General features: G+C 44.7%; 1 protein-coding gene across 1 annotated transcript in view; it reads left to right on the top strand.

The window, feature by feature from the left end:
• Window positions 1-12277: 12277 nt before the first annotated feature.
• Window positions 12278-21315, top strand: part of TMC5 (transmembrane channel like 5) — a 37246-nt gene continuing 28208 nt past the window's right edge. Inside the window, exons 1-3 of the mRNA XM_040973929.1 lie at window positions 12278-12967; window positions 15891-16059; window positions 18005-18094. Of these exons, the coding sequence (XP_040829863.1) occupies window positions 12278-12967; window positions 15891-16059; window positions 18005-18094 (949 nt within the window). The remainder of the gene's footprint in view (window positions 12968-15890; window positions 16060-18004; window positions 18095-21315) is intronic.

Below are 21315 nucleotides of genomic sequence, written 5' to 3' on the forward strand. Positions count from 1 at the left end.
AGCCCCACTGGCTTTGTGCTGCTTCTCTGGTTGATCTGCAGTGATCAGTAAACTTTAGAACACAGAGGACTCTCTTGGGACACCCCAATAAAAACAACAGGATCCCAGGTCTCATCCTAGCTCTCTGCACTGAAACTTCTGAGCTAAGGTGTTTTTTCTAGGATATAGGAATTACAGTGCTGAAACTAGAGAAGTCCCAGGCAAGCTGGGATGAGGCGGTCACCTAGTAGTCCATGGGACCCCCGTGTCCAGCAGGCTCCCATGCGACTCTCAAGGCCAGCAAGTTTCATGTTCTCTTGATGTGTCCTGATTAACGTGCTGCAAATGTTGGAGTTCCAGGGCAGACGTTTGGCCTCCCTTAGCAGAGTGCCTGGGTTCGAGTCCTGGCTCTGCTCTAGATTCCAGCTTCCTGCTAACACACACCGTGGGAACAGCAGGTGATGGTCTAAGTCATTAGGTCCCTACATCCGTGGGTGAGACCTGGGTCGATCTTTCTCAACTCCTGGCTTAGGCCTGGTCCCACCACCCGAGCTATTTTGGGCATTTGGGGAGTTAAACTAGATTTGGAAAAGTCTCTCTCTCTCCTTCTCTCCCTCTATCCTTTCTTCCATCCATCTGCCTCCAAACTAATCAAATCAGAAGTCTAAATATTGAAGTTCCTTTAAGCTCTAGCTTATACTTTCTGTTCCTTCTCTAGCCTGCACTATAGTTAAATGTTTTTAAAGTTAATTAAAATTGAGTACAATTTCAAGTTCAATTCCTCTGTTGCACTAGCCACACTTCATTTGTGACTGGCAGCTGCCATATTGGATAGTGCATTGCAGAATTGAGTCCGTTATCACAGACAGTCCTGTTGTGTAGCTTCAGCCTCGTTCTGTCTCAGCCTCAGTCCTGCTGACATTTGGGGTCTTGAGGGGTCTCTGTTATAGGACAGTAGCCGTATCCCAGCTCGCTTACACCTGCTTCCCCAAACCGGGATAACTAAAGTTGTCTCCAGATACTGCCAAGTGTGCTCTCAGAGGCCACAGGGCTCCCTGTTGGGGACTACTGCTGTGGAGTTACAGCTTTCTTTCTAAAGTAGGTTAAAAGTCAGCCACACACGGCACCTCAGAGTGCTGGCACCTGCATGCTAGCACTGAATTGTGGTTCAGCTGCCAAGGCTGCCTGTCCGTCTCAGTTCTGTTAGCTTCCTCCGCCTCCGGCACAGTCATACTGAAGAAAGAGAGTCGAGGTACAAAGAGGCATCTGCTTGGGAAGGCTTAAGGTTAGAGCCAGGGTCAGGTCCCTGGGAGGGACATCAAGAATGGACAGTAGTGAGAGAGGCTCTTTCAGTGAGTGGAATGAGACATCCTCAGAATGCGAGTTTCTTCCCATTCTAGGTTTGTTTTGGGTTTTACTCATGGAGATTAGATTGGGGACATCTGCCAGATTTTTAATCCCAAATTCTCAATGTTTAGCTTGCATGATTTTTTAAACTGTATATTTATTCAAAAAGTAGAGGTACAGAGAAGAGACAGAGAGGTCTTTCATCCACTGGTTCGTTCGCCTAAATGGCTACACCAGCCAGGAGCTTCTTCCAGGTCTCCCACATGGGGGCAGGAACCTTAGGAACTTGTTTTCCGAGGCACACTAGCAGAGAGCTATATCAGAAGTCGAACAGGTACCCATATGGAATGCCAGTGCTACCAGTAGTAGCTTTACCTGTATACCACAGGTCTGGCCCCTTTGCAGTTTTTAAAAGGAAGATTTATTTGGCCAGTTTGACTTAGCATAATACACCTCAAAAGAAATTAAAATTTTTATGTCTTCAGCTTAATTTTTGTGTTTTGCTTAGAATTATTGGCTACACTGTATCTTTCATGATTCCGTGTGAATTTTAGAATTCTTTTTCTCTAGTTCTGCAAAGAATGGCTTAGAGCTTGCTTTGAATCTGTAGGTTGCTCAGGGTAATGTAGGCATTTTAACATCTCAATTTTTATCTTTGAAAAGATTTAAAACAATCATTTGAAAGACAGAATAACAGAGAGAGGAAAAAACAGAGCTCTTTCACCTACTGGTTTGTTCTCCAAATGGCCACAATAACCAGGGTTGGGCCAGAGTAACGCCAGGAGCCTAGATCTCCACCAGGATCTCTGCCAGGATTCCCTCTTGGGTGTGGGAGCCCAAGCACTTGGGCCATCTGTTGCTGCTTTCCTGGGCAATTAGCAGAGAGCTGGATCACAAGTGAAACAGCCAGGACTTGAACTTATATGGGACTAGTACTTATATGGGATGTTGGTGTCACAGGTATCAGCTCAACCCACTACGCCACAGCGCCAGCCCTCCAATTCCTATTTAAATGTAGATGAGAACTTATCTTAACCTGATGCTGTGAGAAGTGTTAGATGCGATATACGAGACTGTTTTCCTGGCATTTCGTCATGCAGGGGATGTCTTCTGCATTGAGACGCGTTTTCCAGTTCTGGCTTCTTTGTCCCCCTTGTCTAAGAAGCTCAAGATCCCATCTTTTCTTTGTAGACTCTAATTACACCTTTCCTCAGAAATGAATGTCTGGAAAAGTTAGTCAATTCCTTTGAGAAGGGAAAACACCTAAAAAGAACAGTTTTGGTTCTATCATTTCCCCCTTGCTTGGCTTGAATATGGCGCTCGAGACCTGGGGCTTTGTTTTCTGAGAGGTGCAGACGTTGGTCATTGAGCATGCCCGAGTCCAAGGCGGAAGCACTTGCTGAAATGCCCCAGGGGATCATGCATTACCTGGTATTTAATTAGAGGATAGTTTTCTGAGTGAGTGGGTGAGGGTATTGGCTTCTCATGCTTGGTAGAGACTATTTACATGGTTTTTATTTCCTGGTTCCAAGTATCACAAATGGCTGATTAAAGAGCTCCCTGACATCGGGTTTGTAATGGCAACCAAGACAGTCATTAAGCTCATAGGACAGACCCAAATTGCAGAGAAGCACAGGCAAAAGAAATCAGCGTCTCCACTCAGAGCTGCCTGTGTCTGAGTGAGGGACAGCCCAGCTCAGGGAAGTGTGGTGTCATGGCTGAAACTGTCTTCTCAGTGTGCTGCTAGGAAGAGTATAGAATATTTTGTTTTTAATATTTATTTTTTATTTAGAATGCAGATCTACACTTGGGAAGGTGAGACAGAGATTTTCCCTCTGCTGGTTCACTATCTAAATGGCCACAATGGCTAGAGCTGAGCTGATCCAAAGTCAAGGGTTTCATCCAGGTGCACCAAGGACCAGGGCCATCCCCCGCTGCTTCCCCCGGCCACCAGCAGGTAGATGGGAAGTGGAGCAGCTAGGACTAGAACTGCTGCCCATATGGGATGCCTGTGCTTGCAGGTAGAGGATTAAGCTGTTGAGCCACTGCATCAACCTCAACATACAATCTTTTAAAAAATGTATTTGTATATTTATTTGAAAGTCAGAGTTACAGAGAAAGAAACAGAGACAGATCTTCCATCTGCTAATCCATTCCCCACATGACCATAGCAGCTGGGACTGAACAACCCAAGTTCAGGAGCCTGGAACTTCAGCCAGGTCTCCCATGTGCATTCAGGGATCCAAAAACTTGGGCCATCTTCTACTGCTTTCTCAGGTGCATTAGCAGGGAGCTGGATCAGAAGAGCAGCAGCTGAGACTCAAACTAGTGTTCACATGGGAAGCTGGTGTTGCAGGCAGCAGCTTCACCCACTACACCACACAGGCAGCCCCAACATAGGATCCTGTCGCTGTCACATGTATGTACCTTGTATGGGTGAAGCTGTATTTGTGTATGCACTAGTTCCCTAAGTCAGCTGTGACAAGCGACAGCACACCAGACTCCTTAACAATTCAAAAGGCCTTATGAATGAAACCAAGGTATGAGCAGGGTGGAGGGGGTGACCCTCTGAACCTTACACAGGAAAGGCTGCTCACCTGCATCTCCCAGCCGCTCTCAGCTCCGGGTACCCCTGTCCTTGTGGCCAGGGTGACTGCCGCCAGTCGTCACACATCTTGTCCATTTGTGTGAGTCATGCCCTTATCTCTGTTTCAGGGAAGGACAAGAGCCCCACCCCAGTGCCCATACTTAGCAGAGACCCAGCTTACAAAGGTCACCCGGGTACCAGGGACTGCAGCCTTTCTGACAGTGTCCGAGTACAGAGCTGGTGATGCTGGTGACTTCCTGTTGGGGAGTGGAGAGACACTGGAAAGCTACTTTGCCAGCAGTTTTTCCTTGATGCAATAAATGCAAATCTGGGAGCCAGTGTTTTGGCTTAATGGCTAAACCCCCCGTTTCAAGCGCTGGGATCCCATGTGGGCACCAGTTTGTGTCCCGGGTACTCCACTTCCCATCCAGCTCCCTGATTAGGGTCTAGGAAGGCGATTCAAAGCCTTGGGACCCTGCACCCACATGGACGAACTGGAAGAAGCTCCTGGATCCTGGCTTTGGATCAGCTCAGCTTTGGCCGCTGCAGCCATTTGGGGAGTGAACCAGCAGCATGGAAGATCTTGCTGTCTGTACATCTGCCAATAAAAACAAATAAATCTTAAAAAATGCAAGTCTGGAATTAATATGCAATAGATTAGGATGTGTTGATGGTTGTGCTTTTATTCTCCACAAGCACACATAGTCCGATGCTGCATTCTTATTGCAAGAATAGAAGCCAAGGGAGCCCTTGGCCAGGGTTTCCCACTTGCAAATGCCCCCAGCTGGGTTGTAGAGTACGGGGCCATCTTTTATAGACTTTGAGCCCTCTGTCTTCTGCTTTTCAGAATGTGCAGTTCTGCCAGCCATTAGCAACTTGGCCTATCTCGACTCTGAGCCTGCACCTCGGTGAATGACCTGCAACCTGGCTGCCGTCCAAGGCCAGCCTGGGAGAAGACCCAAGGACACAGGACAGCAGCAGTCCCCAGTCTGCATCCAGCTTGGTTTGTGCAAGTTTGCGTTGTTCACTGGGATGAAGTTGAAGAAATGTGGAGAGAAGTGTAAGTTTTTTTGGCGGCACTATGGTGATTCAAACCCTTCCATTTGTGGTCAAATACCTCCAATTAAAAAAAAAGTCCATGAAATGTTTTGTGTAATAATGGTGGTGATAATCATGATCGTTGTGATTGTTTTTCAAGTCCTTATTTGGCAAAATAAAATATAGGGGCCCTAGATTCCTTCTTTTTTCTCATCTCCTCCCCATAAAAAGTTTTTTTTTTAAGGCTTTTGTTTATTTATTTGAAAGGGAGAGTTACAAAAAGAGAGAAAAGAACGAGAGAGAGATTTCTTCCATCCACTGGTTCCTGAATGGCCACAGTGGCCAGGACTGGGCCGGGCCAAAGCCAGGAGCTGCTTCTGAGTCTTACACAGGGGTAGCAAGGGCCCAAGCATTTGAGTCATCTTCCATTGCTTTGCCAGGTATCCTAGCACGGAGCTAGCTTGGAAATAGAAGCATCTGAGACTTGAACCGGTGCTCGTAGGGAATGATGGTGTCACAACTGGTAGCTTAACTCACTGTGCCACTCACTGCGCTGCTACCTGAAAATGGCTTTTAAGAAAAGTCGGTTGCTGTGGTTTAAGTCAAGTGGATGTTAAGGCTCATTGGAACCAGCTAAGAGCCTGTACAGAATCCCCTTCCTAAATTTGACTACGGATCTTATTTCTGTACATGTCATGTCATTTGCACATTTGTAGCTGGTAGCGTAAAGAAAGCAGATTTCCTTTAGGTTGAAAGTTTACTTCATCACGTGTTTTAGCATGGTGAGTTTCACCCGGTTAGCAGATAAGATGGCTTGGCTGAAGGTAGTTGTTGTCTCTCCCTGTCTCAGGGCAACTTCCTGTATTTGGTGCCCATCAGATTTTGCTGTTTTGTAAACCCCTGACCTCTCTCTCATGTGTGTGGGATCATAAATGGTCTCAATTAGCAAAATGAACCTTTGGACAGCTCAGAGTATGCATGGCTAGTGTCTCTTGACCTGGGTGTAAGGGAGGGAATGGAGAAAGGAAATGAGAGGCTGGAGCTAGAGGCAGCTGCTTTCTGGGGACACCTGTAGTGCTAAAGCTCCATGGCATTCCGTCACTCAGACTTGCTGTCCCCGTTGATGGATCTTTGGTGTTTCCAGGCCTCCATCTTTTTTTTTTTTTTTAAACCGATGCTTATTTTAAGATTATTTTTATTTTTATTACAAAGTCAGATATACAGAGAGGAGGAGAGACAGGAAGATCTTCCGTCCGGTGATTCACTCCCCAAGTGAGCGCAATGGCCGGTGCTGCGCCGATCTGAAGCCAGGAACCAGGAACCTCTTCCAGGTCTCCCTCCTGGGCGCAGGGTCCCAAAGCATTGGACCATCCTCGACTGCTTTCCCAGGCCACAAGCTGGATGGGAAGTGGGACTGCTGGGATTAGAACCGGTGCCCACATGGGATCCCGGCGCGTTCAAGGCGAAGACTTTAGCTGCTAGGCCATGCCGCTGGGCCCCTAGGCCTCCATCTTTACACACAAAGTGTGACCTGCCAACCCCAAGGGACTCCATGCCTCCATTTTTTTTTATTGCATTTCATTTTATGACATTGTGTCATAGGCTCTGCAGTTCCCCCAACCCCTCACTTCTCCCTCTCCACATGGTGGATTACTCCACCTTATTGCAGTATTACAGTTCAAATTCAGTCTTGTTTCTTTCATTGCAAGCATGTATCATGTATAGAGTCTAGCATCTTATTGTCCAGATCAATTCAACAGTTTCTTGGGGAGACCATCTCTGGTCTAAAGGCAGAGCTGGCAGAATATTGTTCCGATCAATTAAAAACCATAACATAACATCAACAACAGTTTACAACATTATGGGGTTAATTGACATGGTATTGAGTGACTGATATGTTACCTGTGACTACTTCATTAACATTTCAATTTTAGTTTACGTATAACTGACTTCTATCCACCTTAAAATGACTATAGGATGCTATTCAGCTGTCTTGTGGCTTACATGAGTAGGTTCCTGTCAATCAAATGGGAAACTTGTATTGAGTTCCTGGCTCCCAGGTTAGGTCGTGGCCCAGCTCTGGCTTTTGCAGGCATTAGACTAGTGAACCATTGGATGGGAGATCTCTCTCTCTTTCTCTATCTCACGTTTCAAACAGATAAAAATTTAAAAATATTTAAAAATTTTAATCCATAATATAGCTGACTCCAGTGGGCAGAACCTGTAGATTTTGAGGACCGATTGTATGTCTTAAGTCTCCTCAAAGGTTTTATGAGAAATATATAAGGTGAAAAGTCATACATAGAGCACAGATTCTTTTTCCTGCCAAAATACAATTCTGATTTGCTCTGATGTGGCTGAAGAGGATCTAGTTTGAGGTACTCTTATAAGACATTTGTTTGAGAAGAGCCCCTGTCGGAGTCACTTGAATTCTGTTAAAATTGAAACAAGAACAAACATAAGATTCATGATGAAACTTGGGAAGAAGATAGTGAAATCAGTGATGGTTTAAGCAAAGTTTATTGGGGCAGGGTCCTGGTGCAGTATCATAGCAAGCTAATCCTCCACTGGCATCCCATATGGGTATTGAGTCATGTCCACTTCTGATCCATCCTCCTGATTATGTCCTGGGAAAGTAGCAGAGAATGACTCAAGTCCTTGGACCCCTGAACCTACGTGGGAGAGCAGGAAGAAGCTCCTGGACTGGCCCAGCTCCAGCTGTCATAACCATTTGGGGAATGTACCAGCAGTTAGACTATTTCTCTCTGTCTTTCCCTCTCTCTTTCTTTGTAACTCTGATGATCAAGTAAAATAAGTTACCCTTTTAAAAAAGAGAAAAATATATGTGGACAATGCCCTAAGAAGCCAGCAGTTTCCACGTGAAATGCTCATTTTTAGCAGGGACAAGACAATATAAGATGGAGTCTACCTTAACAGACCAGCTGTATTGATTTACCAGGGGAAAAAAAAATTCCTTGGCTCTGATTAAAGAGGACCAACAGTGAAGAGCAGAAACAATAGCCACTCCATAGGTATCTTAATTGGTTCTATTTGCACGAGTTGAACTGAAATATTGACAAACATAATGGTTCCCCAAACTGTCATGCCAGGTTCAGTTATAGGCAAGAGCAGAACTTTCCACCAAAAAATTTGTAAAGAAATATGAGGGGTGTGCTAGAAGATCAACTGCTCTCTCTCTTTACCTCGCACTCTTTCATGCAGGTGGATAGAAAAAAAATAGATCAACGTTTTAGAGAAGTAGGACCAAGGTTTTGAAGCATTTCTTTGGAGAGTTGTAACAGGATGAAATGTGGCATAATGAGTGTGGTCCTGAAGACAAAACACAATCAGAATGGTAGCTTTGGCTGCAAGGAAGTGGCAATGGTCCATGCAAGACAAACACCGGCCAACCAAAAGCCAAGGCTGAGATAGCAGTTTTTGGAGGATGCCTGAGGCATCTTGCTTGTGGAGTTCCTGGAAGGCCAAAGGATGATAGCATCTGCTCACTTGAGAAATTTACCCAGACGTTAGCAGAAAAATGTCAAGAAAGGATGGCTCTGAGCGTCATTCTTCATGATGACATTGCTTCCATTCGTTGCTCTCATCCGATGAAGATAATTCTGTGGGGGTTTTGATGGGAAGTCATTAGGTGTCCACTTTCCAGTCTGTTTTTTTTTTAAAGATATTTATTTTTATTGGAAAGGCAGATTTACAGAGAGGAAATGCAAAGAGAAAGATCTTACATCTGTTGGTTCACTCCCTAAGTGGCCATAATGGGCAGAGCTGAGTCAATCTGAAGCCAGGAGCCAGGAGCTTCTTCCAGGTCTCCCACATGGGTGCTGGATTCCCAAGGCTTTGGGTCATCCTTGACTGTTTTCCCAGACCACAAGCAGGGAGCTGAATGGGAAGTTGAGCAGCTGGGACTCGAACCGGCGTCCATATGGGATCCTGGCATGTGGAATTTGAAGATTTAGTCACTGAGCCTCACACCAGGCCTCACCTTACAGTCTTGATTTGCCCCTCTCTGACACCTTTTTGTCTTTGTAAAACGGTACTTCTTCTCAGCTTGGGTTAGATAACCTGGTATGATTTCCTTTAAACTGGACCAAGCAGAAGCTCACGATGATACTTGGTTCTTGGTTACAGTTGCTTTGTCAGTCTAGGAATTTAGTAAGATTACTCCTTCCTCTACCTGATTATGAGTCATTTCTGGTTCCTTTAATCATGTTCTGGTGGAGCATGTGATCCTTACTGTCTATTGGCTCCCATCTCTTTTGGAAGTTGCTGGGGTTTATATGTTCCATGGAGAAAAGCAGTGGTAAGTTATGGCTTTCACTCAGTGTGCACTTTCTCAGTGATGCTATGTGCACCTTATCTACTTGTTCCTTGCAACAACCCTCTGTGGTGTTGCCAGATATTACTCATATTGTCACTATCACTGGAGGGAAAGAACGGACTCTGAAGGGTTGAGTGACTTGCTTTCCCAGGCCACAAGCAAAGAGCTGGATGGGTAGTCGAACAGCCAGAGCACAAACCAGTGCCCATATGGGATTCTGGCACATGCAAGGCAAGGACTTAGCCCCTGCTCGGGTGCCACTGATATAATCTGCCATGGCCCCCTCTTCCTTCTCACCACCACCTCTGACTATGGTCCCCTACTCCCTCCTTGACCCAGCTCTGCTTCAGACATGCTGTCGGGCCCCCTGGCTCTACAGCCTCCATTGTGTTGCTGTTTGGTAGGTAAACTCATTTGTCTTGGGCTATGGCAGCTGTATCTGTTTTTACTTTTTTGAAGTTACCTGGTATAACATAGTTTATTAGGTACTATAGGTTGGGTTTTGGTAAACCATGAAAGTTTCTAGAACATAAACATATTAATTTCTAGAATACAAGTGAATGAATGGGCTAAATTTCTATATTCTAAAAAATAACTTGCAATAAATCATAATGTTTAGTTTTCTTTTTAAAATATAAACATGTATTTAAAAGGCAGAACCTAGGCGAGAGGAGGAGAGGAGAAAGAGAGAGAGAAATTCTCTGTGTGCTGATTCCTTTCTAAATGGCTATTATAGCCAGAGTTGGGCTGGTTTGAAACTGGGATCCAGGAGCCTCTTTTGGGTCTCTCATGTGGGTGCAGGGGACAAGGGCCTTGGGTCACCCCCCTACTTCCTTCCCAGGAAGCTGGATCAGAAGTAGATCCACCAGAACTCAAGCCAACGCTCATATGGGATGCTAGCACCAGAGGTAGAGGTTTAATGTGCTACACCAGGGTGCTGGCCCCAGTGAGTAGTGTCCATTTGTACAGATGTTCTGGTTGATGTAACTCCAAGTACTAGAATTCTCTACAATCTGTTAAGGACAGAAACTCAATTCAAACTAGCTGAAATGAAAAAGAGAATATGATTGTTCGAATACCTAGTGATTTCTGGTTTCAGGCACAGCTGAGTCAGGTGCTTTGATGAGGTATCTTGGCTGTGTTTTCCTCTCTGATGGCATTAGTTGTAGGCATTGGTGATCATTGGCAGCTTTGGGCATAAGCTTTGTAATGACAAGTCCTGCAGAGACAAAGCTTCCCTCTTTCCTATGATTCTGATGAAACACTCAGAATTGACTGTTACTGGCTTTGACTGGGTTGTGTGATCCAATCCCAGTAGCCAGAAAAGGGACACAATTCTGATTGGATTGTAAATCACACCTTGCCCATACAAACCAAAGGGGAGGTAATACAAAAAGTGTCTTTATTAAAAATAAATAAATAAATGGGTGCTGGCCAAGGTCAGAATAAAGAAAACAGACTTCCGCTGTGCTGAAAAATATAGAACTGAGTTGGGCAATGAGCATTCTGATAGAAAGTTAATATTGTCTTCAGCTTGATGACTCAAAAAGTTGAGCCCTGTTGACACAGAGATAAATTTGCAAAGGCCAGCTGGAGCTTGAAAATGTTCTACTTCCGTCTGTCAAACCCGCCACCATTCAGCCAATCCTGCTGCTTGAGACAGTGGAGCTGTGTTTGCCTTTTGCAATCCTTACTTTCCACCCCTCCCGTGTTAGATCAGTAAATAAACCCCATTCAGTCTTCCTTGAACTTTTCTCTCTGGCTGATTAACTTTTTCTCTATTCCCACTGAGGCCACCATAGCAGGTCCAACTCTTAGCAGTCCTAGTTAAATGGCAGAAACCTCATTTCAGTTCTTGAAGACAGACTTGGGTTTTGTGCTCATCCCTGAGCCAGACCCCATGGCCATGGGGATTCTGGACATTGAATGACCAGGCCTGGGCCACATGGCCATCCTAGAGTTGGTTAGCCCTGTCTGTATCATTGGGACTATGAGTGAGGTCAGAGAAGATGGCCAAAGGAAAACCAGAGCATCAATAACAAAAGGGGAAATGAGTAATAAACGAGTCACCACAAGATATCCAGGAAGCATAGATAGCAAAACCACATCGCTTCTGATTTGAAAGTCACCAAATCTGTATTGTAGACCTCACAGAACTCATGAAGTTGTGTTTTCAAGCTAGAAGGGGTTGGAGCAATTTTCTCCTTGCTTTATTTGCATGAACTTTTCCCACTCATTCTACTTTACCCTCTGAGCCCTAGAACTGTAGTGTCATCAACATTTACAAAAGGGCCTTGTTCTTTCCAGTAAAAAAAACAGTGGTTTAAGGAGAATGGGATTATATCTCTCCTCCATAATAGTCTGGGTTGACATGAGAGAGCTTCCTTTTGCTGGTTCACTCTTTAAGCGGCTATAACAGCCAGAGCTGAGCTAGTCCAAAGCTGGGAATCAGGAGCTTCTTCTAGGTCTCCCACGTTGGGTGCAGAGGATCACGGCCTTGGGCCATCCTCCTCTCCTTTCCCAGGCCATTAGCAGGGAACTCTGGAAAGTTATCAGGAACCCAGGTTCCTTCTATCTGTTTTAACACCAACCCTGTGTGGGGAAGGGGTTATGTATAGCATGAAATGGAGCACCATTGGTTCCCCAATCCAGCCAATGGGAAGTAGGGAGACTGAGAAAGGGAGGGCAAACTCTTTTCTGTGAACAGCACAGCCTGGAAGTCTATTGCCTCTCCTGCATTGTAGTGACCACTCTTAGAACCAGTACTGGGTGCAAGGGAGGCTGGGAAATTATAGTTCAGTCTGGGCGGCTCTGGATACAATGATGGGAGAGAGAAGAACAGATCCTGGAAGACAACCAGCAATGTCTGCAGAAAAGAAAAACCTGACTTTTCTTTTTTTGTATTTTCAGGTTAAATGTAAAGACCTCTGAATAACTGCAAATGTGGGAATATTTTAATACTCCAAGACAGATAAAGAATCTGCTCCAACATGTCTGCCTACTACAGGAATAGAAGCTATGAGGAGGATTCAGGTTACCCTCCCTACGCAGGCTCTCAGAACCACAGGAGGGGGCTTTCAAACACTCAGGATTCTCCAGGTTTTCAAGATCCTCCGAATATTTTAGATTATCCCAGTTCCAGGAATACTTCCTTCTCTGCAGGTTCCAGAGCAAGTCCAGAGTATCCTAGAGCTCTGCCTGAGCCTGATTACATTGCCTCTGAGAACAGTCCGTACCACCCAGACTCGCCTCAACGGTCAGGATATGGTGGAGCTCAGCGAAATCCCAATTTCACAGGTTCCAGAAACAGTGGAAACTACAAAGGCTCTAGAACAAGCCCAGATTACCTTGACTCCCTGGGAGAACCAGACTACCCTGGGGCCCAGGGCACCTTCAGCTCTCCGGGCCCCAGAGCCAGTTCCAACCTTCCAGGCTCCAGAAGGAATTTACACTATGCTCATTCCAGAGTCAGCCCGTATACAGAATCGCTTCTGGGACAACCTGATTATCCAGGGGCTGAGACTGAACCCCGTTCTTCACACTTCTTCGGGGAACCAGACTCTCATGGTGCTGAGAATTTCCAGAACTCTCCAGACTTTTGGGGAAACCCTGATTACCCAGGTGCTGAAGATGGTCATCATTATGGCACTTCTGAAAGCCTGGAAGCAAGCAGACGGTACGTTCAGGCATCTCATCAGTTTGGACTGTGTCATCATCAAATCAATAGAATTTGATTGGTATGGTTTTTGTTAGGGACACATGATGACTTCCATATCCAGCAGGTGTGGTCAAACTGTGGTATCCATGGCTCACCTGGGCCATGGACTCAGCCTCAGGCTTCAAGCCCTTAGCTAAGCCTTGTCTTCCATCCTCTCTTGCTTGGACCCCCTCCCCACTTTCCTGTCTCTTCCTCATCCACTTCCTGTAAAATCTACATGATGCTGAAGCTGCTGGATTGCCAATGACATTGAGTGAAGATTTGACCGTCATGAATGCAAACATCCCAAACAGAATTACATCCAAGTCATGAATTCTATCAAGAATTTTTTTAAGATCTAACTCCTTGAAATCAGTTTAATTCCTCAGTTTGTACTTTCGTGTTTTATTTTTCCAAAATTAATTTGTCACCACAACTGATTATTTTTCATATAAACATTACTACAATTTTGATTCATTGATATTCTGTACTTATATATATTTTTAAATTTTTATTGGAAAGGCAGAGTTACAGAGAAAAGAGCAGAGATGAAGAGAGACCTTCCATCTGCTGCTTCATTGCCCAAATGGGCAGATGTGAAGCCAGGAGCCTGGGCCCAAGGAGCTGAGCCAAACTCCATTGCTTTCCCAGGCTTTTAACAGGCAGCTGGATTAGAAAAGCAGCAGCTGGGACACAAACTGGTACCCGTATGGGATGCTGGTGCCACAGGTAGAGGCTTAACTTGCTATGTCGCCACACTGACTTTGATTCTGCATTTTTTGTTTTCATCTAATTATGTTCATTATCTTTTGGCTAGCGTTGATATTCCTTTGAGACCACTTAAAATTTTATTTATTTTCATTTTATTTGAAGTGCACAGACACAGAGATGGATTTAAAGAGCTCTTCCATCTGCTGATCACTCCCCTCTATATAAATGCCCAGGGTGAAGTCAGGAAGCAGGAACTCAGTTTGGGTCTCCTATGTGGCTTGCAGATAGCCAAGTGCTTGAACTCTCATGGCTGCTTTCCAGGATACAGATTAGCAGGAACTAGAGTTGGGAGCAGAGCCAGGACTCAAAGCTAAGTGATCTAATATGAGTGTGGGTATTCTACTTGGTGCTTTGACTGCTATCAAATGTCTGCCTCCACCACTTGAAGTTTTAACCATTACAAGCCTTATTTTGCATTTACCTTTTTTTTTTAAATTGGAAAGACAGATTTACAGAAAGAAAGAGACAGAAAGATCTTCCATTGCCTGGTTCACTCCCCAAGTGGCTGCAGTGACCAGAGCTGAGCAGAATCTGTAGCCAGGAACCAGGAGCTTCTTCCAGATCTCCCATACAGGTGCAGGACCTCAAGGCTTTGGTCCATCCTCTACTGTTTTCCCAGGTCGTAAGCAGGGATCTGGATGGGAAGTGAAGCAGGTAGGACACAAATTGGCACCCATATGGGATTCTGGCACATGCGAGGTGAGGATTTAGTCACCAGGCCCCCATTTATTGTTTCTAAGAGTAATATTTATGATTTTATAAACATGGTGGCTTGAAAATATCTCTGGGAACAAGGATATAAGATTTGGGTTCAGGGGCCAGTGTGGTGGCTCAGCAAGCTAATACTCTGCCTGAAGTGCTGTTATCCCACATATATGGGCACCTGCTATAGTCCCAGCTGTTCCATTTCTGATCCAGCTCCCGGCTGGTAGCCTGGAAAAGCAGCAGAGGACAGCTCTAACCCTTGGGCCCCTGCATCCATGTGGAAACCTGAAAGAAGTTCCTGGATCCTGGCTTCGGATCTGATCAAGTCTGTCCGTTGTGGCCATTTGGGGAGTGACCAGTGGAAGGAAGATCTTTGTCTCTCCTTCTCTTTGTAAATCTGCCTTTCAAAAATTGTCACCACAACTGATTACTTTTTATATAAACATTACTGCAGATTTGATTTATTATCATCTGCACTAAAAAAAGTATTTATTTTTATTGGAAAGGCAGAGTTAGAGAAGAGACAGAGACCTTCCATGTGATGGTTCATTCCCCAATGGGGAATTGGGCCTGGTGTGGTACCCTAGTGGCTAAAGTCCTCACCTTGCATGTGGCAGGATCCCATATGGATGCTGGTTCATATCCTGGCTGCTCCACTTCTCCATTTCCCATCCAGCTCCCTGCTTGTGGCCTGGGAAAGTAGTGGAGGACAGCCCAAAGCCTTGGGGCCCTGCACCCACATGGGAGACCTCAAGAAAGCTCCTGGCTTTGGATTGGCTCAACTGTGGCCATTGTGGCCACTTGGGGAGTGAATCAGCAGATGCAAGATTCTTCTCTCTGTATGTCCTTCTCTGTAAATCTCACTTTCTGAGAAGAATAAATAAATTTTAAAAGAAATTGAGGAAAAAATTAATTGGATTTCATAGCATTCTCTTTCTCTTTTCTGTATTTTCTGTCCTTTTTTGGTGCTATTGTTCATCCTTGGGATGCGGATTTATCCTTCAAATTTCCAAATATTTATTTTCCATGTAGATTTTCCCCAAAATAAAATCTTCTCTCCTTCCTCTGAACTTGAGCCTGTCTTCTGATCCTCATCAGTTTCTACTTCTAACCGCTCACAGCTGTGTCTAAGATGCTGTGCAAGATTGTGTCATCAGGCATTCCTGCAAGGAAGATGCCCTTGTATTGTCATCACTAACCCAGACATAACCCATAGCTGACTGAATGTCAGCATTTGTGGGATGAAAAGATAAGCAAATGGATGGCTGTCTGATGGAGGAATAGAAGGGTGAATGAATGGATGAATAGACAGATGAATGGGTGAATGAATATACATAAATGGATGGAAGAAATCAATATATGAATGATGGATGAATGGACTCTCATCACATTAGTGGGTGGGTAGTGATCTATCCTTTTGGGAAGTTGAGGTGCTCATCAGAACATCTTCAATTCAGCCCTCTTTTCATTGCAGTGGTAATGGCCCCTTGGGCATGGTTGGTGGAAACCATGAAGATTATCCTGACACTGTTGAAATGGTAGCTGTGGGAACGGCAAGTCTGGATGGCCTCCTACTGGGTGCTCCTGGAAGTGGCTATGGTAAAGCATTTGTCAAGAATGGGATCATATCCTGGGTTGGGGGGAATTAAAATCCAGTAGATGCAGGTGTGTCATTGTTAAGGCATCATAAAATAGAAGAATGGGTCTGTTCTCCCCTCAAGCACCTCATTAGATACAAAAGTTGAGAACTCAGTGTCTAGAGAAATCAAGTGTCATCAGGTATCAGAGAAGGCCAGGGTTATGGAAAATCAAGGTCTGCACCTGTGTATAGCTGAGATGGCTGGTCCACCTTGGTTCCGTGGAAGTATGGCTTCAAGGAGATGAGATCCTGTGTTTCCAAATTAAGTCAGATGTTTTTAAAGGAAGACTTATTTGAAAGTCAGAGTTAGAGAGCGCACACACTTCTGTCTGCTGGTTCATTTTGCAAATGTGCAGATGGCTGCAGTATTTGAGGCTGAGTCAGGCTGAATCTAGAACTCCTGAGTTTCCTGCATGGGTGACAGGGGCCCAGGGACTTGCATTATCTTCTACTGTTTTCCCCAGGCACATCAGCAGGGAGCTATATTGGAAGTTGAACAGCCAAGATTGAACCAGCCATCATATTGGATATAGTCATGACTTACCATGAATATACTGCACCACCAGCCCCAAAGTTAGACATGTAAAATGTGACATCCTCTATATATTAATCCATATTTTTTTGTTGCTATAGTTAAGTAGCCGAATCCGGGCACTTTATAGAAAAAGAAGATTTTGTTAGCGCACAGTTTTCAGGGTGCCAGTCCAAGATCAGATGACCTTGTTTGTTTAACTTCTGGTGCGGGCCCCCCCTAGGCTCAACATAGCAGAGAAACAGGATAGTAAGTGGGCCTCATGCAGAAGGGGCCTAAATGCATTGTGAGTAAAGGTAAGTGACTCCGCTATGGGAGGCAAAGGAAATTCAACCCAGCTCTTACCTTTCTTGCCCTTCCTTGTCATGTCAGGGAAGCCAGTTCATTACATAGGAGAAAAACAAATCCTGGCTATGTTAGGGAAATGTAGAGTCTATGGGGGTCAGAGAAGGGAGGAAGGGTGCCATTAAGAACAGATGTAGATGGAGAATTGATCCACCTTGATCAAGAAGAATTTGAAGAAGGCAAGGGGGAGACGGGGTGTGTGGGATACATAGGTTAGCTCCATCTGGCTATTCCCGACATCATTTGCAGATTGTAGGTGAGAAATACAATTGCACCCAGCTTAGCCACACAGTGCCCTCCAGGTTATTGGTACCGGTGGCTTATATCTGCATTTGGCACATCAACAAAGCACTGTCCCCATCAAAGTGTGCTCCATTTTTTCTCAAGTTTGTGGTTTAATGTTTAACATGGATTATATTATTAACATGAATTAAAATGTATTAGTATATGACTGTGTCCTGTGGAAAATGAGAATGAACTCTGTCTCCAAGGAAATTATACCATATTTCAAATTTATCCTGGGGCCATCATAAAATACTTAGAGCTAAAGGGAACCTTTGAACTCACATGCACAAGCACATTTCAAACTCTGAGTTGCAACTCAATGACAAGCTACAAAATGAAAGTTTAAAATGTAATAGATTTAACGATTAATAACATTAAATAAATTAAATAGAAAGTAATGTAATAGAGAAAGACTATGTCAGAGAGAAGTTTACAGAGTCAGACAAAGCATTATTTTGTGAAACTTGGTTTTCAGTTATGCATGTAGAAGTGTGTCCTGGGCCTCGGTGTAAGAGTTTTCACCTGTGGCCTGTGGACAAATAAAAATCATGGATCCTGGCTGATTATTTGTAGAAGCATTTTTTCCACCTAAGATCTTAATCATTTGTAAGAATCTCGAAGAGAAGGTATCATTTTCTTGTGAACCATTACTAAGCATTATTGACACATGGTAATTATAATGTGGTTGGTCATATCTCGTATGGTGGGCTTTATTTGCCATGTGTCCTTTCCTTTTCTTCCAGTGAATACTGCTTTTGTGGGTGAAGGTAGCCCCCTCTGTGCTTATGGAAACCCACCGCTGACTGGATCTGACTGGTGCAAGTCACCCCAAGGTGAGTCCTAGGGGACGAGGACCCTAGAGTCACTATGGAGAAGGCACCTGTCCAAGGCAATGCAAACTTTGCAGGTTTTTTTTAAATTTAAGATTTATTTGTATTGCAAAGTCAGATATACAGAGAGGAGGAGAGACAGAGAGGAAGATCTTCTGTCCAGTGTTTCACTCCATGTTGGCTTCTGATGTGGCAGTGGATACAGTTGATACTAAATTGGTTTTTCATAAAGAGGTTTGCTTTGAGATATACAGTTAATTCTTTTAGGGGTACTGAAGTGACTTCGTTAGCAATTTTCTCATTGCGAATGATAGAATCTTTATTCAAATGGGCATTGACCCAAGAAAACTTATGGTCTCAAAGGTGAAAAGTTCTCCTAGTCTGTTTTCTGTGGCAATTACAAAATATCTGAGGCTGGGTATTTTTATAAAGAAACGTTTCTTTAACTGCTATTTTGGGAGGCTCAAAGTCCAAGAGTGGGTGGCCCCTTCAGTTCAGCCTGTGTCTGAGGGTCTTTTGGCTATATCACAAGGAGGTAGATGATCTCACGATGGGAGCTTATGAGATAGGAAGAGAGCAGTCACCTGGTGAGTTGAGAAACAGGCTTGAGTTATTTTAGGGTTTGTCTATTTAAGGCCTGCATGGTAGCACAGCTGCCTAAGCTCCCTGCCGCTAGCAACGCTGACCCTGGCATCACGTAGCTGAATAATGATTCCAGTCCCCACTGCTCCACTTGTGATCCAGCTCTCTGCTAATGTGCCTGGGAAAGTAGTAGAAGTGATTGCATGCTTGCCCTGCATGTGGGAGTGGAATTACAAGCTTCTTGCTTTGGTCTGTTCCAGCTCTGATCATTGCAGTTATTTGGGAGTGAACCACTGGCTGGAAGAATCTCTTTCTCCTTTTGTCTCTCTTGTCTCTGTCATCCTGTATTTCAGAGAGACAGAAGTGGAAATGGAAAGGGAGAGGGGGAGGGAAGAAAGAACGGAGGGAAGGAGAGATTGATCAATCGATTGACTGACTGATTGATTTATTGATCTTCTGTCTGCTGGTTCACTTCCCAAATGCCTACAACAGCTCGGACTGAGCCATGCAGAAGCCAGGAGCCAAGAACTCTAACTTGATATCTTGTGTGTGGCAGAAGCACAAGTACTTGGATCATCAGTTCTGCTTCCCAAGTGCATTACCTGGAAGCTGAATTGGAAGCTTGGAGAGGCTGGGACCAACCAGGCATGCTGATACGGATATGGGCAATTCCAGCAGCAGATTAATCCACTGCACAACACCTACACCAAACTTATATATATTTTTTTCTTAACAACTCATTCTTTCAGGAAATAACCAGGGTTCAGACAGAACTACATTAATCCCTCTGAGTGTGGCATCCTCAATGACAAAGCCCCTCTTCTTAAAGGTTCCACCACCTCTTGACATTAGCATCCCGAGAGCCAAACTTCCAGCACTTGAACCTTTGGGGGACACTCAAACCAGTTCCAAACTGTAACTGAAGGAGATGGGGAAAACATAGGAAATTGGAAGTAGAAATACTCTCCAGTGGCTAGTCCGGAGTAGATAATTCAGAGCTACTGGATGAGTTAATCTATTGAATGCATTACAGAAATCAGGGCTTCTGAGTCTATCCAGGGCCTGGTTCTAACGCCAGGGCCTAGGGATCACCTAGGCACTAGGGTTTTGCACCCATTGTGCTTGACTCAGCTTCTCTTTAAAGCTGACCTTTGTCTCCCTATATAGAGTCTACACTTCAGCTTAGGTGCCTCTTTCGATGAGCTCACCTTTCTGCTTGGCCTGCCCTTCAGGGCGAGAGAAGGTGCTGCCCAGTGTATTTGCAGTGCGTGCCTGTACTCAGGTTGGTCATTTTTGCCACAGGAGACAGGATTGAGTAGCCTGTCCATCTTGGAGTTAATTCATGTCTGTGTTGGCGAACTTGAAGTGTGTTCATCACCACTTTTGTGAATACTCAGGCAGTTACTATGAGGGCAGGCTGTGAACGGTGCCTTTGGTGAAAGCCAGCAGGCTCAGAAAGCTTGCTAAGGATCGCTATGTGCAGTGATGGAGATCTGGTCAGAGGCAGAGGCTGAGAACCAAAAGGCAACAGAGAAGAGAGGTTAGGGTGTGCTGGAAACAGAAAACAAGTCTGCAGACAATAAGGAAGTCATCCATATTAACAACAAATGCCTCTCACCTTCCAGCCCAGCGGCCCGTTGGATAGCCATCGTGTTATCTGTCAAGTGCTTTCCTGGCAGATGTGTGCATCTTTCACATGAGTTTAACCTTGCTACTAGGAGGGAAGACCACAAGGCAACATATGATTCTGTTTTCCTTTGGGTCCTTGCTGGAACAGACAATGATTTCAGGGATGTGGGGAAAGGAAAAGGCTTGATGGGTCCCTCCCTAAACTGCCCTTTTTGGCCTTACCAAGTTTGGGGACCCTGGTGGCCCAGGAGTCTCCCAGAAAGAGAGGGAAGAAATAGAGACCCCCATAAGGAAACTGGCTTTTTCACTTCGCCTTACTAGGTTCTCATTTTCAAATCTCAGGCAGTTAATGGCTGAAAAGCTAGCTGCATGGGAAGGCATGGCTTTGGTGGATTCACTTACAGCCCAGGGGATTCCTGGAACACAGTAGATACTCAATGGGCATTCAGTGTGGCGTCTACGGCCATACCACCCTGAACGCGCCTGATCTCAATGGGCATTCATTCATTCATAAATGAATGATACATCAGCCTCCTGTTAAAATGGGGGCGAGCACCAGGGTGAGATGATTTTGAGCTCCTGCTTTGGGGTTCAGACCTACTTGGCTCTAATCCCAACCACCCCCCAAGTTCTATTCTTGATGGTTTCATTTTCTTAGAATAATTCCTTCACTGAGCCTGTTTTCTTAGCTCTAAAATGGGGCTGAGACACATATATACTTTACAGAGTGATGATGAAAATAAAGGATATTCTCTACTTGAAGTACTTCCCGCACAGTAAGAATGGGGGTTGTTTCTGTTGATTGTCATTTTTGGGGGAGAGAATGTTTGAGTTTTAGTCCAATCTTGCCTTTCTGTGACACTGTGATGGCCAGGGAGCGGGTGGAGAGAAGGTCAGTTCGTCTCTCTGCACCTTTATTTCCCAAACTATTAAACAAACACCTTGTCCTAGGCAGCTTCTAGGAGCAAATTGTGTTCAAGTGTCTGGCATTGAAACAGAACAGAGTCTTGGTA

This window comes from Ochotona curzoniae, unplaced genomic scaffold, assembly GCF_017591425.1.
Source record: "Ochotona curzoniae isolate NIBS_2020 unplaced genomic scaffold, NIBS_Ocur_1.0 contig_2321, whole genome shotgun sequence".
Taxonomy (NCBI): Eukaryota; Metazoa; Chordata; class Mammalia; order Lagomorpha; family Ochotonidae; genus Ochotona; species Ochotona curzoniae.